The sequence below is a fragment of the Filicampus tigris genome, chromosome 13 (genome assembly GCF_054856515.1).
Source record: "Filicampus tigris isolate MCC_2025a chromosome 13, RoL_Ftig_1.0, whole genome shotgun sequence".
Taxonomy (NCBI): Eukaryota; Metazoa; Chordata; class Actinopteri; order Syngnathiformes; family Syngnathidae; genus Filicampus; species Filicampus tigris.
In genome coordinates, this window is record NC_141229.1 from 15031070 (window position 1) to 15050992 (window position 19923).

Here is a 19923-nt window from a genome sequence, read left to right on the forward strand (position 1 = left end):
TAGCGATGAAGTAATGAATCTAATTTTGTTCAAACAATACTTAATTTTTTTTGTTTGTTTCGGGGGTTCTGCCATAACACCGGTAATAGCGCGTAGACGTTCAAATCACCTTCCGTCCTTCTAGCGAAAGGAGGAAGTGGGTATGCCGTAAAGCAATTCAGGATATTTGTATTTTTTTTGTGCCAGGGTTGCTCCCATCCTCCTCAAAGTTGCTTAGTGACAGTAATAACGATACAACCCCCCCCAGGGCATGACAAAAGTCGCATTCAACTACTTGTAAGTCAATGTTTCATCAAAAGAGTTGTGACAAAAATGTATTAAGGTTGAATTCTTGCCCAGTGCTGCTTTAAGAACCAAACCCAAGCCACAACTGAAGGATGGTACTTTCACTATGACAAAACCCGACCCGGTTTGCCTGTAATGAGGGCAAAGCTGAAACCAGGCTCAAGTCAACTTGACATCTTAACATCAAATAAAATCATAATTTGTGTTAAATGTTGCCCACTCTGCATCTGTTGCAGCCTGATCATCGTGGAAGGGGGATTTCCCCATCTGCGGTCCCTTCTCAAGGTTTCTCATTCCCTAGATGTTTTTGGGTTTTTTGGGGGGGGTGGGGGGGGGGTGATTCCTTGCCCTCCTGGGAATTAAGATCAGGGCATATCATTCATATTTGTCAACTGTGGGCATGTGAAGCCCATTGAGAGTTTATTGTTATTAAGGGCTATATAAATAAAATTGACTTGACATTGACTTGACACTGCTCAAAGACCCAACTCGAAATTGATAATGAGAAAAGAAACTGACAAACTGAAGCAAGAATTAGAGAAACAAAAAGAAACATGCTCAAGTGCTTGCCAAATGCTGCCACAGTTTTATTGGAGGACCTTCTTTCCAAATTTGATCTCCAGTATCACTTTGATTGTAATGTCCCAAAAATGCCCTAATCGATCAGTTGATCTTGACTTTGAGAGGCTACGAGTGAATTATTGTGTTCTAGACCTTTCTATGAGATTTAATTGCTCCTGCCTCACTGTCATAAACATCTAAATTACAATCTCCAGTGCCATGTATGACATTTTGTATGTCTGCATGATGAAAAACAAAATCCCCTCCAAATTCAATAACCAAACATCCCTGCCAGATTGCTTCAAGCCACTTACCAATTGTAGTTTGGACACCCAGAGTCATCTATACGGTCATTACAAAGGATGTGCCGAATTTAAAACTCGGATTGGTGTGTCACCAAATGGAGTAATACTTTTATTAATGATCTGTAAGGTGGAAGCACATCAGGCAAATAGATTACTGCAGAATGCATAGAACTCCAACAGCTAGAAGCAGGTGACATGGTGATGGGCGCAAAGGGCTTCACTATTTGTGATATTTTGCCTCCAGATGTTTCACCAAACATCTCAACATTCCTAGTCAATGGACAGTTCACAATGGAGGAAGTTTACAAGAACCATTATTACGAGTACTAGATGTGGAGCGTTCCACTCAGCGTCTCAAAAACTTCACATTTTGTCTTAGATCCCATAACAGTATAAAAAGCATGACATGATACTGAATTTGCATTTGTCTCACAAATTTACAGACACCCATTCTTTGTGAAATACCATGTATTTCCTCTGTCGCTGTCTGCCACAAATGGTGTTATATACCGTGATTTTTGTTGTTTTTGTTTGAATAGCCAGTCCACAGCAAGGTTAAACTACTGTGTCATCACTACACAGTCTGTTATTTGTCTGTATGAAATGTGTCAATATAGTTGATTTTTCTGTGCTAATCAATATTCCTTAATCTGAAATGTGTGACTCTGTGTTTAAGGTCTATGTTTGTCAGTCTTGTTTAATTTAGCATCAACTGAATGAATAATTGGAGGAAGTCCTTGGATATAAGGATAAGATAACAAAAATGACTCTTCACACTGGTTATTTTGCTTATTTAGACTACATTTGTTTGTTCTTTTTACTGTGTTTTTTAAAAATAAATTAAACATCATAACCCATAAAACAGCAGTTTTAGCTGGTACAGATTAATTTAGCAAAGACGTTAAATTTGATGAAACTTAAGACAACGTTCAGAAAGAATATTCTGCACTAAAACAGGTAAAGGATGCAGGATCAATATAATAATCATTTAACATTTGATAGAATGGGAGCAGGAAATAATCCTTATAAAATGTTTCTAAAACAGAAATGTTGGGAACCCAAATTGGGTATTTATGGATAAATGAGATTACAAGATCAGAGGAGTTCACACCACCTGATGACATGTGCCAGATCCTGTCAGCTAAGTAGTCAACAAACTGGTACCGGTACTTAATCTAACATAGCTAAATTGATGATAATTAACAATTACTCAAGTACAGTAAAGTTACTTTGATGGCTGAATCCCTAGCTAGCCACGTACTCACCTCAACCTCGTAAATTCAATTTTTCATTGAAGCCTGTACTTTCCCGTTCAGACTTGCACATGCCAGCACAGTAATATTTCCAACTTTATTTGAGTTGTAGGAGTCCAGATTCATTTTCACTGACTTTGAGAAGTTGGCAAAATACGCTGTCACTGTGTAAAACGTGACCGCGGCTCCTTGCCTACTGCCATTGTGTTTAAATGTTAGCTGCAGCGACTTGGAATCGGACGCGATGCGTGACGTCACACTGGCCATTCGGATTCCCCCAAAACACTTACCAGGCTGCGTTGCCGCGGGCACTGTCATCTAGGTGACAAAGCAGTTCCAGGGTTTGGGGGTTGTGGGCTGAATCGTCAGGAGACTCATGGCTTCCTGTTTCCCAACTGGACGGCATCCGCCATACTGCTGCACAGGAGACCACCCGGCTGTCACTGGCTGGATGGGAATGGCACATTTAATCATTGACAGATAGTGAAACAGATTATATTGTCATTCAAAAATAGAGACACCCTGGACTGGTCACCAAGGGATGAAAATGCAAAAATACACATGAAATTAAAATGTTGATATAATGGAAAATTTACTTTTTAATTTCTTGTGTACAAATTCTCTCTAGAGCGCCCATCCACCAATGAAGTTAGAAATTACACAAATAAATATTTTGTGAGCTTCCTATGTAAACAAAATTGCCGGTAATCATTGACTGTACACTCTGTAATACTATCTCAAACTGAGTTTTTACGGCCATGACCTGGAAGCTAGGCTGCGCAAAGATCTGCCACTTTCAGGCAATGGCCAGACTACAGACTCAGAAACATAACTGTCAGAGATGCATTGAGTTTTACTGTATTAACATATTAGCGTTACCTACCAAAGTTACCTTCTGACAAGCAACACATGAAGGAAAACAAAATACAACAAAATATCAACAGGAAGTGAATGGAGATGGGAAAAGATCCAGGGGGAAAGAGTGGCACTTACTTTTGTTGTAGCAGGTGGTAAGTACTTCTTTGTCTGCAGGACTGGCACCAATACTCCATATCTCTCCAGCTTGGTGTAGAAGGACATTCTTATTAATGATGTTATTTTCATCGTCAAAGTCAATGACGTGGATCTTGAAGAAAGGACAACAGAAACAGAGAACAGATTGACTTCAGTTCCATTTAAGTAATTTAAAAGCACATAAGATGGGAATAGTAGAGTTGAAAATAAAGTCGTAAAAGTAAGACGTAATCATCGCTCTGCATTTGAGTTCTAGTTGTACTGATACAGCATTGTGAGAGAAAGCAACGTGATGTATAGTAATGAATACATTTTGTTTCACAACATACTGCCACAGCTATACTGTATGTAACACATCATGCATATTGCAGGCATCGGGCCAAAACCTTGTACCTCTGAAATTGTCACTTTTCAGGAGAGCCCAAAAATGGTAAGTTTGTTCAACCGTTTGCATTGCATCGTGAAAGAGAGCAAGCCATTTTCAACACTTCAGATTCGTAAGTAATGTGTAAAAACAACACCCACACGTGGACTGACCAACAGTATACATTTTGAAATCCACCAAAATGTGACTCATGAGGTTTTGGCCCGACGCCAACGATATTATAGTTCAAAGTCAACATGAAATAAAGAAATGCACATAGAAATCACAGTATTGATATGTGATGCGGCGGCACAGAGGTCGACTGGTTAGCACGTCCGCCTCACAGTTCAGAGGTCGTGGGTTCGATCCCGGCTCCGGCCTCCCTGTGTGGAGTTTGCATGTTCTCCCCGTGCCTGCGTGGGTTTTCTCCGGGTACTCCGGTTTCCTCCCACATTCCAAAAACATGCATGCTAAGTTGATTGGACTCTCTAAATTGCCCCAAGGGGTGATTGTGAGTGCGGATGTTTGTCTTTGTGTGCCCTGCGATTGGCTGGCAACCAATTCAGGGTGTCCCCCGCCTACAGCCCGAAGACAGCTGGGATAGGCTCCAGCACGCCCCGCGACCCTTGTAAGGATAAGCGGTATCGATAATGGATGGATGGATGGATATGTGATGCACTTGAATCAACATCATATGAAACACAAAGTGAAATATCATAGTGATAAGTGACTTGATATGTTATGGCTGTGGGTTTGATTTGTTGAACACTGCATAAATGACTGCTTAGGGTTTTATGTCAAACCCTATATTAGTCATGGTGTGATTTAATACAACGGGTAGCAAAACTTATGGAATCACCACTAGAGGATACAGATTTAAAAAAGAAGCAAGAAAGGAAATTATTGTAGTCAGTCACATTTTTTGGAGCAGGTAGAGGAGGAAAATATGGAATCACTCAATTTTGAGGAAAAAAATATGCAATGACGGAAAACGCTATGAAGCTAGCTATAAAGGGCCTTTGCAACTCTGGCCATGTTTGGGTCCTGGCACATTGGGGACTGGCACAAAGGAAAAATAAGAATGATAATCCTTAGATGAGAGACCCAAAGTTTGAAGTCGATCAGATCAAATCTGTAGGAGGAGTTTGCTAAAATGGGTCCCATGTGGGACCTGTAAAATGCCAAAAACAGGATAAGTACATTTCAAAATGGCGGATTTCCTGTTAGGTTTCGCATATGGCTCCAAGAGACATCTTTGTAGGTCTTGGGCAGTTACATACACTAAAGAATTTTACCGTAAAATAACGGTAAAATACTGGCAGCAGGAACGCCAGTATTTTTCACTCCCTTTTCACTGAAGTTACGGATCATCTGGAGCAGTACCACCAGGCTCTAACCCGACATCAGTTGTTCTATTTTTTTTTTCCACAAGTCTTGGGACTTAGTTGGGCTAACCAGGGACCTCCTTAACAAGTACAGTACTACATGTTATAGGAGTAGTGAAAAAGTAAAATACATTTTCTATGCAAACACCCAGAAATGGCTCATATGATTGCATGCTTTTTTGCAAACAGACATAAATGTTAATTTAAATAATTTTTCCTCCCTGGATGAATTCCATATATTTTTTAAATTGTAGTACTAAACCTCACACTGCAGAATGTCTGTTTTAGTTTTGAAACATCATGGCTCCTGGCTAAACAGCTGTCCTAAACTACAATATTATCAAGACAACCACTGAATTTTGAAACTGTACAGGCAATGAAAGAGTGTTCACACAGGTCTCCCGCTATCATGTTCACGTTTATACAAATCTTTAATTTATTCTCACTTAGCATTGAGATGATGTTTAAAAAAAAGGGACCAAAAGTGTTTACCTCATGCAGTCCAGTTTGGTATACAGCATATCATTATTGTTTTTGTTTGTCTCATCCAATTCGCTCCAAACATTGAGTTACCAACCACAGTGGTGCGGTTCACCCAAGGTTGGCGCCAGCAACCCATCAGTCAGGTTTTCAGTACTGCAGTTATACAGCTGGGGCCAAGAGTACACTTGTACATCCCCACAGTTGAATGAGGCCAGTAAAGATTTACAGGGGATGCAACCCTTCAACTATATTATTAATTTTGGTGCAAGTTAGAAGGCAGGTCCTTGACCCGTTATATTACTTAGGCCTTGGCTGATGTTAAAAACAATCAACTGCTATCTAAGTCCAATAAGGTAAACTTATTTTATACCCTTCACATTTTACTGAGGGGCTTTCATGACATTGGAATCTATTCAACATGCGCCTTCAGTTGAATTCAGTTCAGGGCCCCCAATGCAGTAAAACGTCAGGTTCTCAGGGGTTGGTCAGACAACTAAAGGCAGTATCCCCAACTGGAGATACACTTAAAATGTCTCAAAGGTATGTACATGGGGATGCCCTGGACAGTAACTCCCACTCACATTGCCTGTTTGCCATTTACAGGCTTAACGAGAGGATGAAAGAAAGAGGCATGAAGAAGAGGAGGGGGAGAGCATCATAACGTCAGAGTCCCTCAGCAACCTCAAAGTCAGCAAGGCCGCTATTAACCTTGGGTTTGGACTGCATCAAGCAGAAAAAAAATTAAGCAAAGTTATAATTTAATGGTGGTGGGGGAGTGGTACAAATAAATTCAGACCGACGGGCCGGTGTAATTGGAGGGCCTAGTAATAGGGTCCTCCCAAATAAACCCAGGTGTGAGGGGAGAGAGAACCTCCAACAGTCCCTCCCCCTACGTGATTTATGCCTCACTCTACCAGGCCTGGGGAGTGACTCATAACTTTGAACCACTTGGGCACCCGGCCCAGCGCTTTTAATTATGTGCTGGAATGGCAGCAGGGAAAGGTAGAGAAGGGAGGAGGGAAGAGGAAGGAAGGGAGGGATAAAACCAAGCTGGCTTGTGGACCCCACTTCAGGGGCCTCTGTTCTAAAGCTCTTTAGCTGCACAAGATGACAGTAAGCGCTACGGAGGAGTAGAATGCGGGTGAGAGGTGCCAAGCTTGGGCACTTTATCTCATTAGCGGCCTTAAATGCCATGCCGACAGACACTCCGATCTGTCATTCTAGCTATTGGTCTCCAAGGGATTTGAGAGGTGCTGTGCGAGTTAAGAGAGACATTTCCACCCTGCATTATGCCTAATGGGAGGTGGAGAGGCCAGAAGGCTTATGGATACAGAAGGAGCTCTCCGGGCTGAAATGCCAATCGAAAAAACATTATCCTTTACTGTTAGTTCAAACTCAGACAAACTAAGCAGACAATTTCTGGCCAGTAAACATGCAAAAAGTGGCGAGTGCAATTATTTCCATGAATAAAACATACAGCAGCACTTATGACAAAACTCTGCAAATGTAGGCATGGGTAGGTATAAAAATAATATTGGCTGTTGTTGGGATCTACAGCTGTTGTTCTCTCTTAAAGCGGAAGTCAACCCAAACATTGTTTTTTCAAGATGATGTGTCCAGCAGGCCCACTAGTTGAAACACGGCATTCTGATTAATTTTGCATTTGTGGAATATAAATTAAGCAGCAAAGGTCACTGGTTCAAGTTCCACTATGGACAAACTTGTAAAAATGGCAGCTATTGTTGGAGAGCACTAGATGTTGATAGTTTGCTTGCTGGCTACTATAGAGGTGCTCTTGAGCAAGGCATCATCCCCATCATCTCAGTTTAAGTGGTGAGATTTCACCTTGGGTCTTCCTTTTGAACCAAAGGACAAGTTATTGACCTATTCTTTCCTGAAATCTCATTTGTGCTGAGGCTTGCACTTGTTTCACGCTGAAACTCTCCCTGATCTGGTTCTGTATGTATTTTGTGCACACCATCAGAGTGGAAAATGAATTTCCCCCAGGGACAGAAATAAGTATAATATAATCTAAAAAAAAAACATATATATTGATTCAAGTGATTCTCTCATGGTTGAAGAAATTATGGAGCAGTACAAGGCATTTGATAATCGTATATGGCAGCAGAATTTGGTTACAGATGGACGGTTGGATCGACAATAGACTAAAAACAAAGGGTCTTCATCATACTGCAACTTAACTATTGTTTTTGTAATGAACATTGAAAGTGTCTGTTCAGGAGTCAGTTAATTCGACCATGTTTCTTTGTGCCAAGTACAAAATGTCTGTGACTATAGAGTAGTATTAGTTGTCCTTGAGGGTGCACCAAGGCAAAAAAAAAAGACATATTCTGTCATTGCAGTTGGAACCTTTTAAGTGAATACATTTGTTATGACAAAACTACCTGAAATACATATCTATCTTTTAGTGGAAGGAGGGAGTATCTTCCCCAATCCGGTCCTAAACCTGCATCAATAACTTACAAAATCTGCCAACGTTATCATGAGTCTTCTTATTTTTTCCAAATTAAAATGATTCCGAATGACACACAGACACTGGAAGACATGTATAATTTGAGTACAACTTGAACATTTGGCTTGAAATGAGGCAAACAGCTAACAAACAGCTAAAGTAATCATTATTAATCATGCAACGGAAGTATTAAATTCGTTGGTACAGTAGATATGTCTTGGCTGGAGGACAGAAGACTAGGTTTGAATCCCACTGTGGACCAAAATATAAAAAAAATGGGACTGGTTGTTAAGAGTCATGCATGCTTGTTTCATGGGTACCATCAAGGGGCCCTTGAACAAAGTACCAAACCTTTAAAGTTTTTGGGGGGCACAATTGGGCAAAATATCGCACTTAAGGCCTTCTTCAGACTGCCAGCCAAAATTCGATTTTCAGCCCATCCAGACTGAAACCACATTCGGTAGATAGTTTCATATCGCATTAGGATATGAAGCATCTCAGTCTGAACAGCTCCAAATGCACCAATCGGATTTAAAGTGTCTGTCATGACGTCACTCCACATGATGCAAGACCCAATGTGCCAGACCAGATACTGCCAATCAAGGACTTACTGGGACCAAAATTCATCCCGGGAATTTTCTTTTTCTGCTTTGTCATACGTCCACACGTAATTGTAGACGGGGGCGCAAAGCGGCCGACGCGCCTAAACTAAATTGTCGACAGTAAGGGGATTGGGGGTGGCGTTGTACGGCGGACGTCTAAGTGCAGAGCGTAGTGTTGACAATGACTCCATACCGACATCGTTGCTACTGCAACCTGTCAGATGGGTCTGAACAAGGCCAGATCCCATTTGGACACTTGCTAAAAACAGTGTGGACAGTCAGCCCTAAAAATCTGATTTGAGGAGGAGTCTGATTGGAATCAGATATGCCTGTAGTCTGAACTCCGCCTAAGTCAATCGCTTATGCACGTTTCTAGTGCACTTTCGAGATGCAGCGAGTGTCCCGCCAAGGCTTCTGATACACCATGTGTAACCTGGAATTATGTGCTTAACCAGCAAAGAGGGGTGATTCAGTGAAGTCTGAAGGTGGCCCGAATTTCCGGATCGTGGAGTTTTCATGAGACATTAGAATTCCATAGAGATCCATTTTGAAAATAAGGCACACTTTGATTGGAAAATTAACTTGCATCGTGCACCTGGAAGTTATCGCCAGTGACATGTCATGGCTCATCTACAGGCTACTTGGAAGGAGCGTGTGTTTTTGCATTTACTTTTTTATAAATCCAATAAAAGCAATTTGATTATAGAATACCGTCATAATGGAAAGCTTAGGAAATTGAGAGTTGAAAAGTTGCCAAGCAAGGCACTGCATGTGTGGCGCATCAAATATACCATAAATAAAGCCATTTCTCCAGCGTGACCCCCATCTCTTTGTTTGCCAACCGGACTCCCACCATTGCTTGCAAAGGACAAGGGGCATTATCCCCGAAGGATGGCAACTCTGGCCCTGGAGCGACATCTCCCCTGTCTCCCGACCACGGTGAGCTGACCGCAGCAGGAAAGGGTTATCAACATATTTCCAAAGGCTGCACTGTTGCATGATGAAGACTGCACAAGCTTGTCAGCAAATTTACCTCGACAAAAAAGAGAGTCTGAAATAGTTTCTGGGAGGCTACCGTGTAACTAGCTGCATTCGGCATTGTTTAGGAAGAAAGTGTTTACTGGTGTTTAATTAAACGTTTCTAAAAATGTCATCTGTATTACCGTACCTCTTTCTTAACAAATATTCCATGTTAGAATGTAGAGACCCATGGCGGAAAAGCAAATCTGATAAAGGTTATTTTAAATGATTGAGCCACAGCACAGGAGAAAAGGATTGGAATTGTAAAATGCCAACTTGTGGTAACCCTAACGTCTGGGGAGGAAAACTTATTTTGATACAGCAACTCCTCAACATACACATTGACACTATGCATGTTTTTGGAGTAAACTAACTCCCTACAGTGAGTACAAAAATGTATTCCACTTTTCTAGAAAGGCAGTCTCTCCCTGTTCATCCCCTCCTCATACGTATAGTGGAATTAGTAAATCACGTAGTTAAATATTGTTTATGAAGATGCCCCATGAAGACCACTGCCACTGATATACCGTGCATCATTCATCATTCTAGAAGGATAAACCGTTTGATATAACACTCTTAGCCGAACCTGGCTCTTGTTTGTCGAAAAACAATCTTGTCAACGTGTCTGCATCTTACTGGTCAAAGTAAGACAAAAGCATACAATGCCATAAGAAAATTACTGCATGTCTTTGCAATATGCATATTGCGATGGCCATTATCGATATATTGATAACAGACAGCTTGCGCCGCTGGCGGTCCAAAGCAGAGGTGGGAGAGGTGAGGTGGACCAAACCATTTTTCAAGCAAAAAAAGGGAGGGTGGTGGTGGGTGTTACTGTATTGTTGATTTTGAAATATTATTATAGATAATATTATATATACAGTAATATAATGTGTTTCAGTACTGTATTGTTTGGGGCTGTAAACATGGGCTGCATACACCAATGATCTCAACCAGCGTGTTATCCTCTCATAGTTTCCAACACCACGCTTTACTCGTCTTGTCTCTTGCATGCCAGAGCCCCGCACCTAGTGTACCTCATCACTAACCCAGTCCAACAGAGACATTCCTACTGGCCCACTCTTTGTCGGCTTGAATAAATATTCTGTTATAGGGTCCTCCTTCTCGAACCAAAACATTATTCATTGACCTATTCTTTCCCGAAATCTCGTTTGGGCTAATGCTTCAGTAGAGGAAGTGTCAGCAATTGTATATTCAGCTATTGACAATGTGTGATAAGAAAGTACATCGATCAAGTGTTCATTGTCAGTTTCCAACAAGCATCATTTTTTACTGTTTCTATACAAGACTTGGAATGAGCTAGGTTTGCATTTGGTGCCAGACCATTTTCACATTCAAGTCTGCCAGAAAACAGGCTCATTTTTCTCTCGGCAGACATTTCTCACTCTCACCGTCATCCCTCTCTGTTTCTCAGAGAGCTAATTATTTCTCCCCCCGTTTAGCACCAACTGTTTCTCTCATCTGTCTCTGTAATGACCTATGCAAGATGTGCATACAGGCATGCATGCACACAAACTCTTCGTTCTTCTCATTCACCCATATAAACACACAGTACATACAATAGAACACATGAACAATCAAGCAATCAATAATACTCAAAACCATCATTTCAAACACCAAATGGGTGGACATGTAACAGTTGTGTTTATCATGAAGAACCACACTTTGATGAATCTGACTAAGCTACATGTGTGGTTCCAAATGGTGTTGAAAAAGATTGATACAATTACAGATGTTTGATATTGCACAAAGTTGTGCAATATAACGATTTATATCGTGGATACGATACAAAACGTCTACCATACAATATAACAGTATATCATAGAAATGTTTTCCTTCTTAGTTTATGGACAATGTGTACATGTATTAATTAATCAATATCAAATCAAATAAAGAGATGCTTGTACCAGACTGAGCAGGAAGATAATTTCCATCTGTCAATTTCCTCATCGCTACTTAGGGAATGCAGTAGTTTCTTTTACTCCGCTAAGTAATATAGTTGCGCCGATCAAGATTTTTTTTTCCCCAATCACTTCATTTACCGCTCAGCACACAGAGCCAACAAGGTAGCCATCTACTGTATCTACTCGTAAACAGTACCCATACACATGACTATATTATTCTTCATCTCTTATCTACATACTCCTTTTACATTATGTTTCTGCTCGTTATGTTCAGACTGAGACATTACAGTTAGGCCTTCATAACATGTTGACAATCTTATGTTCCTAAAACCTAACCTTTGAAAAAGTAAATGTATTAGCACTTTTACTGGATAAAAGGGAGACATAGTTGAATGTTACTTGAAGCACTGTGTTACAAACCCCAATTTTAATGAAGTGGGGATGTGTTAAACATAAAGAAAGACAGAATACAATGATTTGCAAGTCCTTTTCAACCTATGTCAATTGAATATGCTACAAAGATTAGATATTTAATGTTCAGACTGATTAACTTTTTTTTTTTGGGGGGGGGGTTGCTTTGTTTATTTTTTGTAAAATTTCTCTCCATGCGAATTTGAAGCCTGAAACATGTTCCTAAAAATCTGCAACAGGGGAAAAAAAAAGACTGGGAAAGTTTAGGAAAGCTAAAAAAAACTTTTGTTTGGAACATTCCACAGGTATACAGGTTAATTACAAACAGGTGAGTGTCATAATTGGGTACACAAGGAGCATCCCCAAAAGGCTCAGCTGTTCACTACGTAGGGCGGGGCAAGGCTCAGCACTTTGTGAATAACTTCGTGAGCAAATAGTAAAAGAACAGGTATTTAGGGATTATATTATACTGTCACCTCTTTGAGCTGTCACCTTATCATGGTAGAGAGGTCTGTGTGCCCCAATGATCCTAGGAGCGACGTTGTCTGGTGCTTTATGCCCCTTGCAGGGTCACCCCTGACAAACTCGTACCAAGGATCCCGATGATGAATAAGACAATTGCAATATGCAAGGCTCAAAATAAGTGGTTTCATATCGCAGTTTACAAGGCAAAATGTGCATTTTGCCCCTCACATAGACGCACTGAAAAGAAAATCTGCGGGCTGCCACAACGCGTTTACATCACATTTACGCATGAAGTCAGAGGCAGAAGCAAAGCTAGTTGGTTGACGGCGCGAAAAAAAGGTAGAAGTGTGGAAGCTTTTCAGATTAAAATGCAAAGCAAACACAGGGGCTTGTAATGTTGTAACATGGACATTTCTCTCCGCCGAAGAGTGTGGCCAAAGACGCCTGCTTAGGACCCCAAATATGGTAAAAATTAACATTCCACAAATCAGTGAGATTCATGTTAATGTACCGTACTACATAACATAATGAGGGCTAGGTCAATGTTAATTATGACTACTGGCGAATTTGTGGCTTGTTTATTACCAAGGTGACAAGTACAGTATATGCCCACGACCATAATTACATCATGCTGGGTACTCCATGTTTTGCTAAGTGTAGGCACGGCCAGTGTAGTATCAAAAGCTGCAATATTTTTTTAGGATTAGGATTTGGGGAAACCAGATGAAGGAAATTTTTGTTTCCTCTACAGGTGTCTTCATTTTAGTTTGAACACTTCCAAAATGTCTAGGAGTAAAACAAATATTTGCCTTATTCCTTCTCAGCTGGTTTGAGAGTCATAAATGTACAGCAATGAACGTACTGTAATATATCACATAACCATGCCGAATCACCCCCTCCCTCAATCCCCCCCACCCCCCACCCGCCCCCAAAAAATCTGAAAGTTTTAACCAAGCAGATTTTGGTTTAATGGAACATTTAGAAGATTGGGACATATTTTGACACATAATTTGACCTTGAAATTGAATTTGTGGATTATGTGACCTTGCCAAAAATTTTCATGAAATGTAATCTCTCACATCTTCTCTAAAACACGCGGTACTATTTTGGGGGGTGGTAATTTTTTTTGGTTTAGCAGGAATAAGGAGTCAAAATATACCTACTGTACACTCATATTTTCAATAAATATTCAATGAATATTCAACTTTCAATATATATAAAAATATTTGACTAAAACTAGACTAAAACCTTTTTTGAGTCTTCATTGACTAAAACTAGACTGGAACGTTTTTGACTTGATCACATATAGTTTACTGAAATATTACTAAGACTAATATCGTTTTCGTCCAAAAGACAAACTAAGTTGGCTGCCAAAAACAACACTGATACCATATTGTACCATTTGTATCCATCAGTTTTCAGACATTCAACCCACTACTTAGGTACTATAGTTCCAAAGACAAGTCATTATAAACGGAAATAAGGCCGCTCAAGGCAATTAAATTGTACAGTTGATGATTTGTTTTTTCTTTTTCAGAAAAACATGATTACACTGCCCTCCATAATTACTGGCACACTGGTTAAGATGTGTTGAATAGTTTATAATAAATTCAGTTTTTATCTAAATAATACAGGACCAAAATAAATATTAAATATTAAAAAAGAGGAAACTCCAACCTTTAATTCATTTATTCAGTGGTGACAAAATATCCCACATTAAGAAATAATTATTTTACATCAAATCATGTCTGCCACAAATTAGCACTCCGATGTTAATACTTTGTACAACCCCCTTTTGCCAACAAAACAGCACCTAATCTTTTCATATACTGTTTCATAAAATTGAGGCTCAATCCCAATACCACCCCTTACGTCTCGTCTTTTCCTTTCCCCCTACAAATGCATGATCACGAAAACCGAGACTGTCCCAATTCTCCGTAATCTTTAGGGGTAGGGTCATAGACAAGGGGTGTATGGCCCTGCAGCATGAAGGCAGAGTGCAACCTTCCTCGATTCGACACACGCCCCCTCGGCAACAAATAGAAAATGGCTGCCGAAACGAGGACATAGAGGATAAAAAAAAACGATGACGTAGTAGATCTAGTGTGTTCCCATTTCCTAGATGGATTTTTTTCCCCCTTTGTCTTCACCTGCCCAGAGAAGGTAAAGGGGGGAGACAAAGCTAAAGGGTAAAGGGGGAAGTAATGGGACTGGGCCTAAACGAGGGATTTTTTACAATTCCTCCTTGCACAATCCCTTTAAATCATCCAACGACATGGGTCCTCTCCTCTGAACTCTCCTCTTTAGTTCACTCCATACAGGTTTTAATGGGGTTGAGGTCTGGGGACTGAGACTGGCATGGGAGGAACTTGATTCTGTATCTGGTGAACCATGTTTACAATTTACAGCATGAGAGTATGCTACTGCGATTAAAAAAAACCAATTTATTTGAAGCCTTTTTACACATCTTAATCAGGTGCCAATATATTAGACCTTGGTTAAGAAATAATAACGAACCAGCTATGTTTCTAAAAATGTCTCACGGAATCTTGTCTGATTTCATAAGTTAATGTCCAAATGTATCACTGAATTACTACACCTAAGATATAGCTATTTGAATTCCACTCAGTAGGCACATCATAGACTACACTTCCACAGTACGAAACTGTAAATGCAAATATAAACATGTTATCATTTTAATCTTATTTATTTATTTTACACTCTTTTTACTCTCTTCCAATGGTCTTCTAAACATATGTCATGGTTGTATGACTGTACATAGGTACAATTTGCAATTTCCCTTTTTAAATTACTGTCTGACTTTAACACGTCTGTTGTCTCACCTGGTTGTCAAACTTTAGAGACTGTGTGCCCACAAGAAAACGAATTGCATCAGTTTCAGCTGTCTGCGCAGTCAGTGATCGTGCCTGCAAAACCATTCACAGATGCAACATGCAAAAGAACAGACTTTAGATACATTTCAATAACATGACAGCAAACCGAAGACATCGGAAAAAAAACATACACATGCACTGTATAACCAAATTGCAAAAAGTGTGCAAATAAAATGGAACATAAAAAAGTCAGTTTAGCAAGGTAAACACAACAGTAATATCACCGTAAGATGCAAACCTGGAATTCTAGACCATAAATAACGGGTGCGTCGTCTTCCATTTTAAGTGTAGTGTTGAACTGGGTACGTTGAAATTATATTTTATAAATACACGATGGACACTTAATCAGAGCAGTTTGGTTAGAATGTGTCTACCATTTATGCGATTGTAAAAATGAAATGAACTAATTTCCGCAATAGATTGCGTAACTATGGGTGTTCAAAGTTGAATACGTTTCAAAAGGTACGTAAATGCATCCAAGAATACTACATCCGTCGTTCGCATGAAATTTGGCAACTTCGATGTGCCGTACACAAAACTTCCGGGTAGCATTGGAAACCGCGCGTGCGCATTATTGTTGTATGGTCGAACCTGTGAGAGGTAAGAATTTGTATATGTGTTTTATTTACGGTGTACCGGTTGACGTCTGTTATTACAATTCTACATTGAGCATTTTGGACTATTTTATGTCTTTATAACCGCTTGTGAATATATTCTTGAAGCATTTAGTGCTTGCTACCAGCTGCGTCGCTTACCGGTAGAGGAAGCGTTAGCAAAATAGCTAAATTACGTCACTGCATTAGGGACTCTTAGATTACGCTCACGTTATTTGCACTAGAAGGACTGTGCATGTTCACTTTAGGTGTCGGATACATTCTTCATTTTATTGTAAAGATAATCTTGTACATTTCTTACTGGGAGTACAACTCCTTTACCGCGCTAACCCTCATTTGAATGTCCGTAATTTGTGGTCATTCTAATTTGTATTCGATTTTTAAAATAAAAATTTCCAGTATCTGTTTATTTTAATTCTTACATATTTCTTTCATTATTGTTTAAGATTTGAAAAGCAGTAAATGGATAGTGAGGAGGCTCCTGCCCAGCGGCCCGTCACTTTGGACATCACGGTACAGGATGTCACCCATGAGACTCCATCCCCAGACCCTCCAGAGTCAACTAGCACTCAGACGCCTACCAGAAATAATATCCTGCCACAGGGGGAAAGCATCGACCTTGGGGGAGACTTTGCAACACCCCAAGGAGACAGCAGTGCTTCACCATCAGAAAGCCTGATGGACAAGCTCAATGACCAAATGATGGAGAGTGTCATCATCTCAGATTCACCTAATAACAGTGAGGAGGATGATGTTGCTCCAATTGATTCATTCCTCGATGGTGGTGTTGACGAGGTGAATGAAAGATACGCATCATGTGACACTGAGGGACAAACCGACTGTATACAGATTATGACTGAGACTGAAGTTTCAGATGTGCAGCAGAAAGAATATTCAGAGAAAAAAGAGGAGACAAAGAATGAAAGACAGCATGCCCATTCATCTCACGCTGATACAAACAGTCCAGCTGGACTTAAAAGTCAGGAACCAGTGCTTGAAAAAGGGTCAAATGTCAAAGATGAGCCTGTGCCTGTGTGCACTATATTCAGCCAGAGTAAGCAGCCAAATTCACTGATACCTGACGGTTTCCAGCCCACCCTCATCAAGTCCCCCAGTTTTAGTATGGGGAGTGGAGGGGGAAGTGATGAAGCGGTAACGCCCAGCAAGTTGACCATTCCACTCGTATGCCAGCCCAGTCCTAGCCTCAGCAAATTCTTCACTGACAATGGGCAGGCCAATCCGGCCTCTGACTTTTTTGATTCCTTCATGGCCCCCTCCTCCTTCATCTCAGTGTCCAACCCCAATGCAGAGGTCCCGCCAGGCCCAACTGCAACACCAATAGCCCCCAAACCCCACCAGCTTTCTCTTACCGCCTCCTCCTGCGCCACCACTGATGATCCCACGCCTCATTCAGGACATAGTTCTGCCCCTCCTAAATTCACAACCAAGCCTCAGCTTCCTCCATCCCAAATATTACCATCTCCAAGTCACTCCCCCGCCTCAGCTCCAGTGACTCAACCGCAGCCTTTCAACCAGCTTCAGGCTGTGTTCTCAGGAAGTGACGATGCATTTGCAACGGCGCTGAGCCTGAGCGAGGTGGACAGACGTCATGATGCATGGCTGCCATCTGAGGAGACGAGGAAGTCATTGCTCTCCATGGCCATACAGCAGTATAGCCCAGCATATGCAGAAAGTAACAGACTCACCATGCCGGGTCTAAAGTTTGACAACCTTCAGGTAAGACAATTTACATGAAAGTACTTTTTCTTTAAAGAGGAAGTAAACCCAAACATATATTTTTCGAGGATATGTTCTATGCACGCCCTCCAGTTGAAACAAGGCATTCTGATAAATATTGCGTTTGTGCAATTTGAATGAAGCAACAAAATCCACCTGTTTTTAGCCATCTCTCGGGACGGCCATTTTGTCACTTTTGTCGACTTAAAATGACATCACAGTTGCTCAGGGCTCAGATAACAACCAATCACAACTCACCGGTTTTCTGAAGCTGTGCCATGATTGGTCATTATCTGAGCCCTGAGGAATATGAATTGAAACATGGTTATTCTAAATATTGCGTTTGTGGAATCTGAGTTAAGCAGCCAAATCCACCTGTTTTTAGCCATCTCAGGGGGCTGCCATTTTTTCACTTCTGTCGACTGAAAATGACATCACACACCCTCAGGGCTTCAGAAAACCAGTGAGCTGTGATTGGTCCTGACCTGAGCCCTGAGCAACCGTGATGTCATTTTCAGTCGACAGAAGTGACACAATGGCAGCCCCCTGAGATGGCTAAAAACATTTGGCTTTTGCTTCGTAATTCATATTCCACAAAATAAATATTAATCAAAATTACTTAAAAAAAAGAAAAAAAGAAAAAGAAATTCACATCATTGCCTCCTCTTTATAATAGTTAGTATTGGACGAGTAATATGGGGCGATTCCTAGCAAAAGAGATATGCACCCCTACCAACAAGTTAATTGTAAAATGCAATTAGCAAATACAGGGCTACAAATAATGATTATTTCAATAATCGATTAATCTGTTGATTTAAAAAAAAAAAAACATTTAATCAATGAATTGTATAGAAAAATGTTTCAGTTTGTTTTTTAGGACATTATTTCAATTTGACAAGAGTGCTCAAACCAGATGGTTCGTGAACATCCAAGAGCTCTTAAATAATTTCAGAGTTATAATTATTTTTTGAAACTAAATGTTGTACTGTTCACTGAAGCACTTTTTCTGGTGTTTGGCGACCAAAACATTAGCTTAGCGATTAGCATTGGCTTCTTGTCCACCCTTTGTCAGTGTTCTGACATTCTGTAGTGACTTGCTCCATTGCCGGGCTTCTGTATTACAGTGTGTAACACCCGCTCAACTCATGTGCGCTCAGTGATGTCTGATGTAGCGCGATTGACGTAATAAAAGTGTGACGCAGCCAGTGAGTGACATTAATAATCTCGAAGCACAACAAATCCGTAGTGAAATTTGCCACCGACAGTTTTAAATATAATTTTTTTAATCGATATCGGTTTGTTGTTGCAGCACTAGATGCTTACTAGGTCTCTCTATCGTTGCTTGAATGGAGTAATTTAAATCTGATTCATTATTATTATTAATTTGTTGATAAACAGGCAGTACCTGTTCAGACTTTTTCTAACTTCAATATTATATTTGTGTTATTCTAAAATATCACTGAGCCAATGTATAACTAATAATTTGCAACAAGGGTCCCTTGGCACATTAACTTGATTTGGAATACAAACCAACAATGATATGCAATAAGTTATAATAGTTTTGTTACAACTTTTGCGTAAGATGTCACTATGATGTGCATTTTGTCACAGGGTGATGCTGTAAAAGATTTAATGCTTCGATTCTTGGGGGAGCAGGCGGCCATGAAGCGTCAAGTTCTCACCGCCAATTCTGTGGAACAGTCCTTCTCGGGCCTCAAACAGCTCATTGTAAGTTTGTTTGTAAATTTGCAGGTACATTGCTAGTCAACCACTTAGCGTTTCTGAATAAGGACATGACATAAGATATGGGAAGATCACCCACTGACATTTGCCTCCGACAAATTAGCCTCATTTTCCTTTTGAGGAATGCTGTTATGAATTGTAGAGTTTTTTTGACACTTAAAGCAACAGACAGTAAAAGCAGGGTGAAAATATTGATTGTGGATTAGATTTGAGTTTTGTGCTGTGGTTACTGATGTTGTAGTGGACAGTGGTACACTCGCCTGACTTGTGTGCAAGCAGCATGAGTTCAGTTCTCACTAAGTCATGGTGTGATTGTGAGTGTTAACGATTGTTCATCTCTATATGTGCCCTGCAACTGACTGGCGAATAGTGTTGGGAGGGTTACTTTT

At 40.4% G+C, this 19923-nt stretch overlaps 2 protein-coding genes across 2 annotated transcripts in view; one reads left to right on the forward strand and one right to left on the reverse strand.

Annotated features, from left to right (window-relative positions):
- The window catches only part of eipr1 (EARP complex and GARP complex interacting protein 1), a 49372-nt gene extending 33539 nt beyond the window's left edge, over window positions 1-15833 (reverse strand). Inside the window, exons 1-4 of the mRNA XM_086050416.1 lie at window positions 15679-15833; window positions 15390-15473; window positions 3398-3530; window positions 2695-2851 (exon numbers count right to left, since the gene is read on the reverse strand). Coding sequence (XP_085906542.1) covers window positions 2695-2851; window positions 3398-3530; window positions 15390-15473; window positions 15679-15720 — 416 coding nt within the window. The 5' untranslated portion in view covers window positions 15721-15833. The remainder of the gene's footprint in view (window positions 1-2694; window positions 2852-3397; window positions 3531-15389; window positions 15474-15678) is intronic.
- A 141-nt stretch (window positions 15834-15974) lies between these two features.
- The window catches only part of trappc12 (trafficking protein particle complex subunit 12), a 31976-nt gene continuing 28027 nt past the window's right edge, over window positions 15975-19923 (forward strand). The window contains exons 1-3 of the mRNA XM_086049707.1: window positions 15975-16040; window positions 16501-17791; window positions 19403-19519. Coding sequence (XP_085905833.1) covers window positions 16517-17791; window positions 19403-19519 — 1392 coding nt within the window. The 5' untranslated portion in view covers window positions 15975-16040; window positions 16501-16516. The remainder of the gene's footprint in view (window positions 16041-16500; window positions 17792-19402; window positions 19520-19923) is intronic.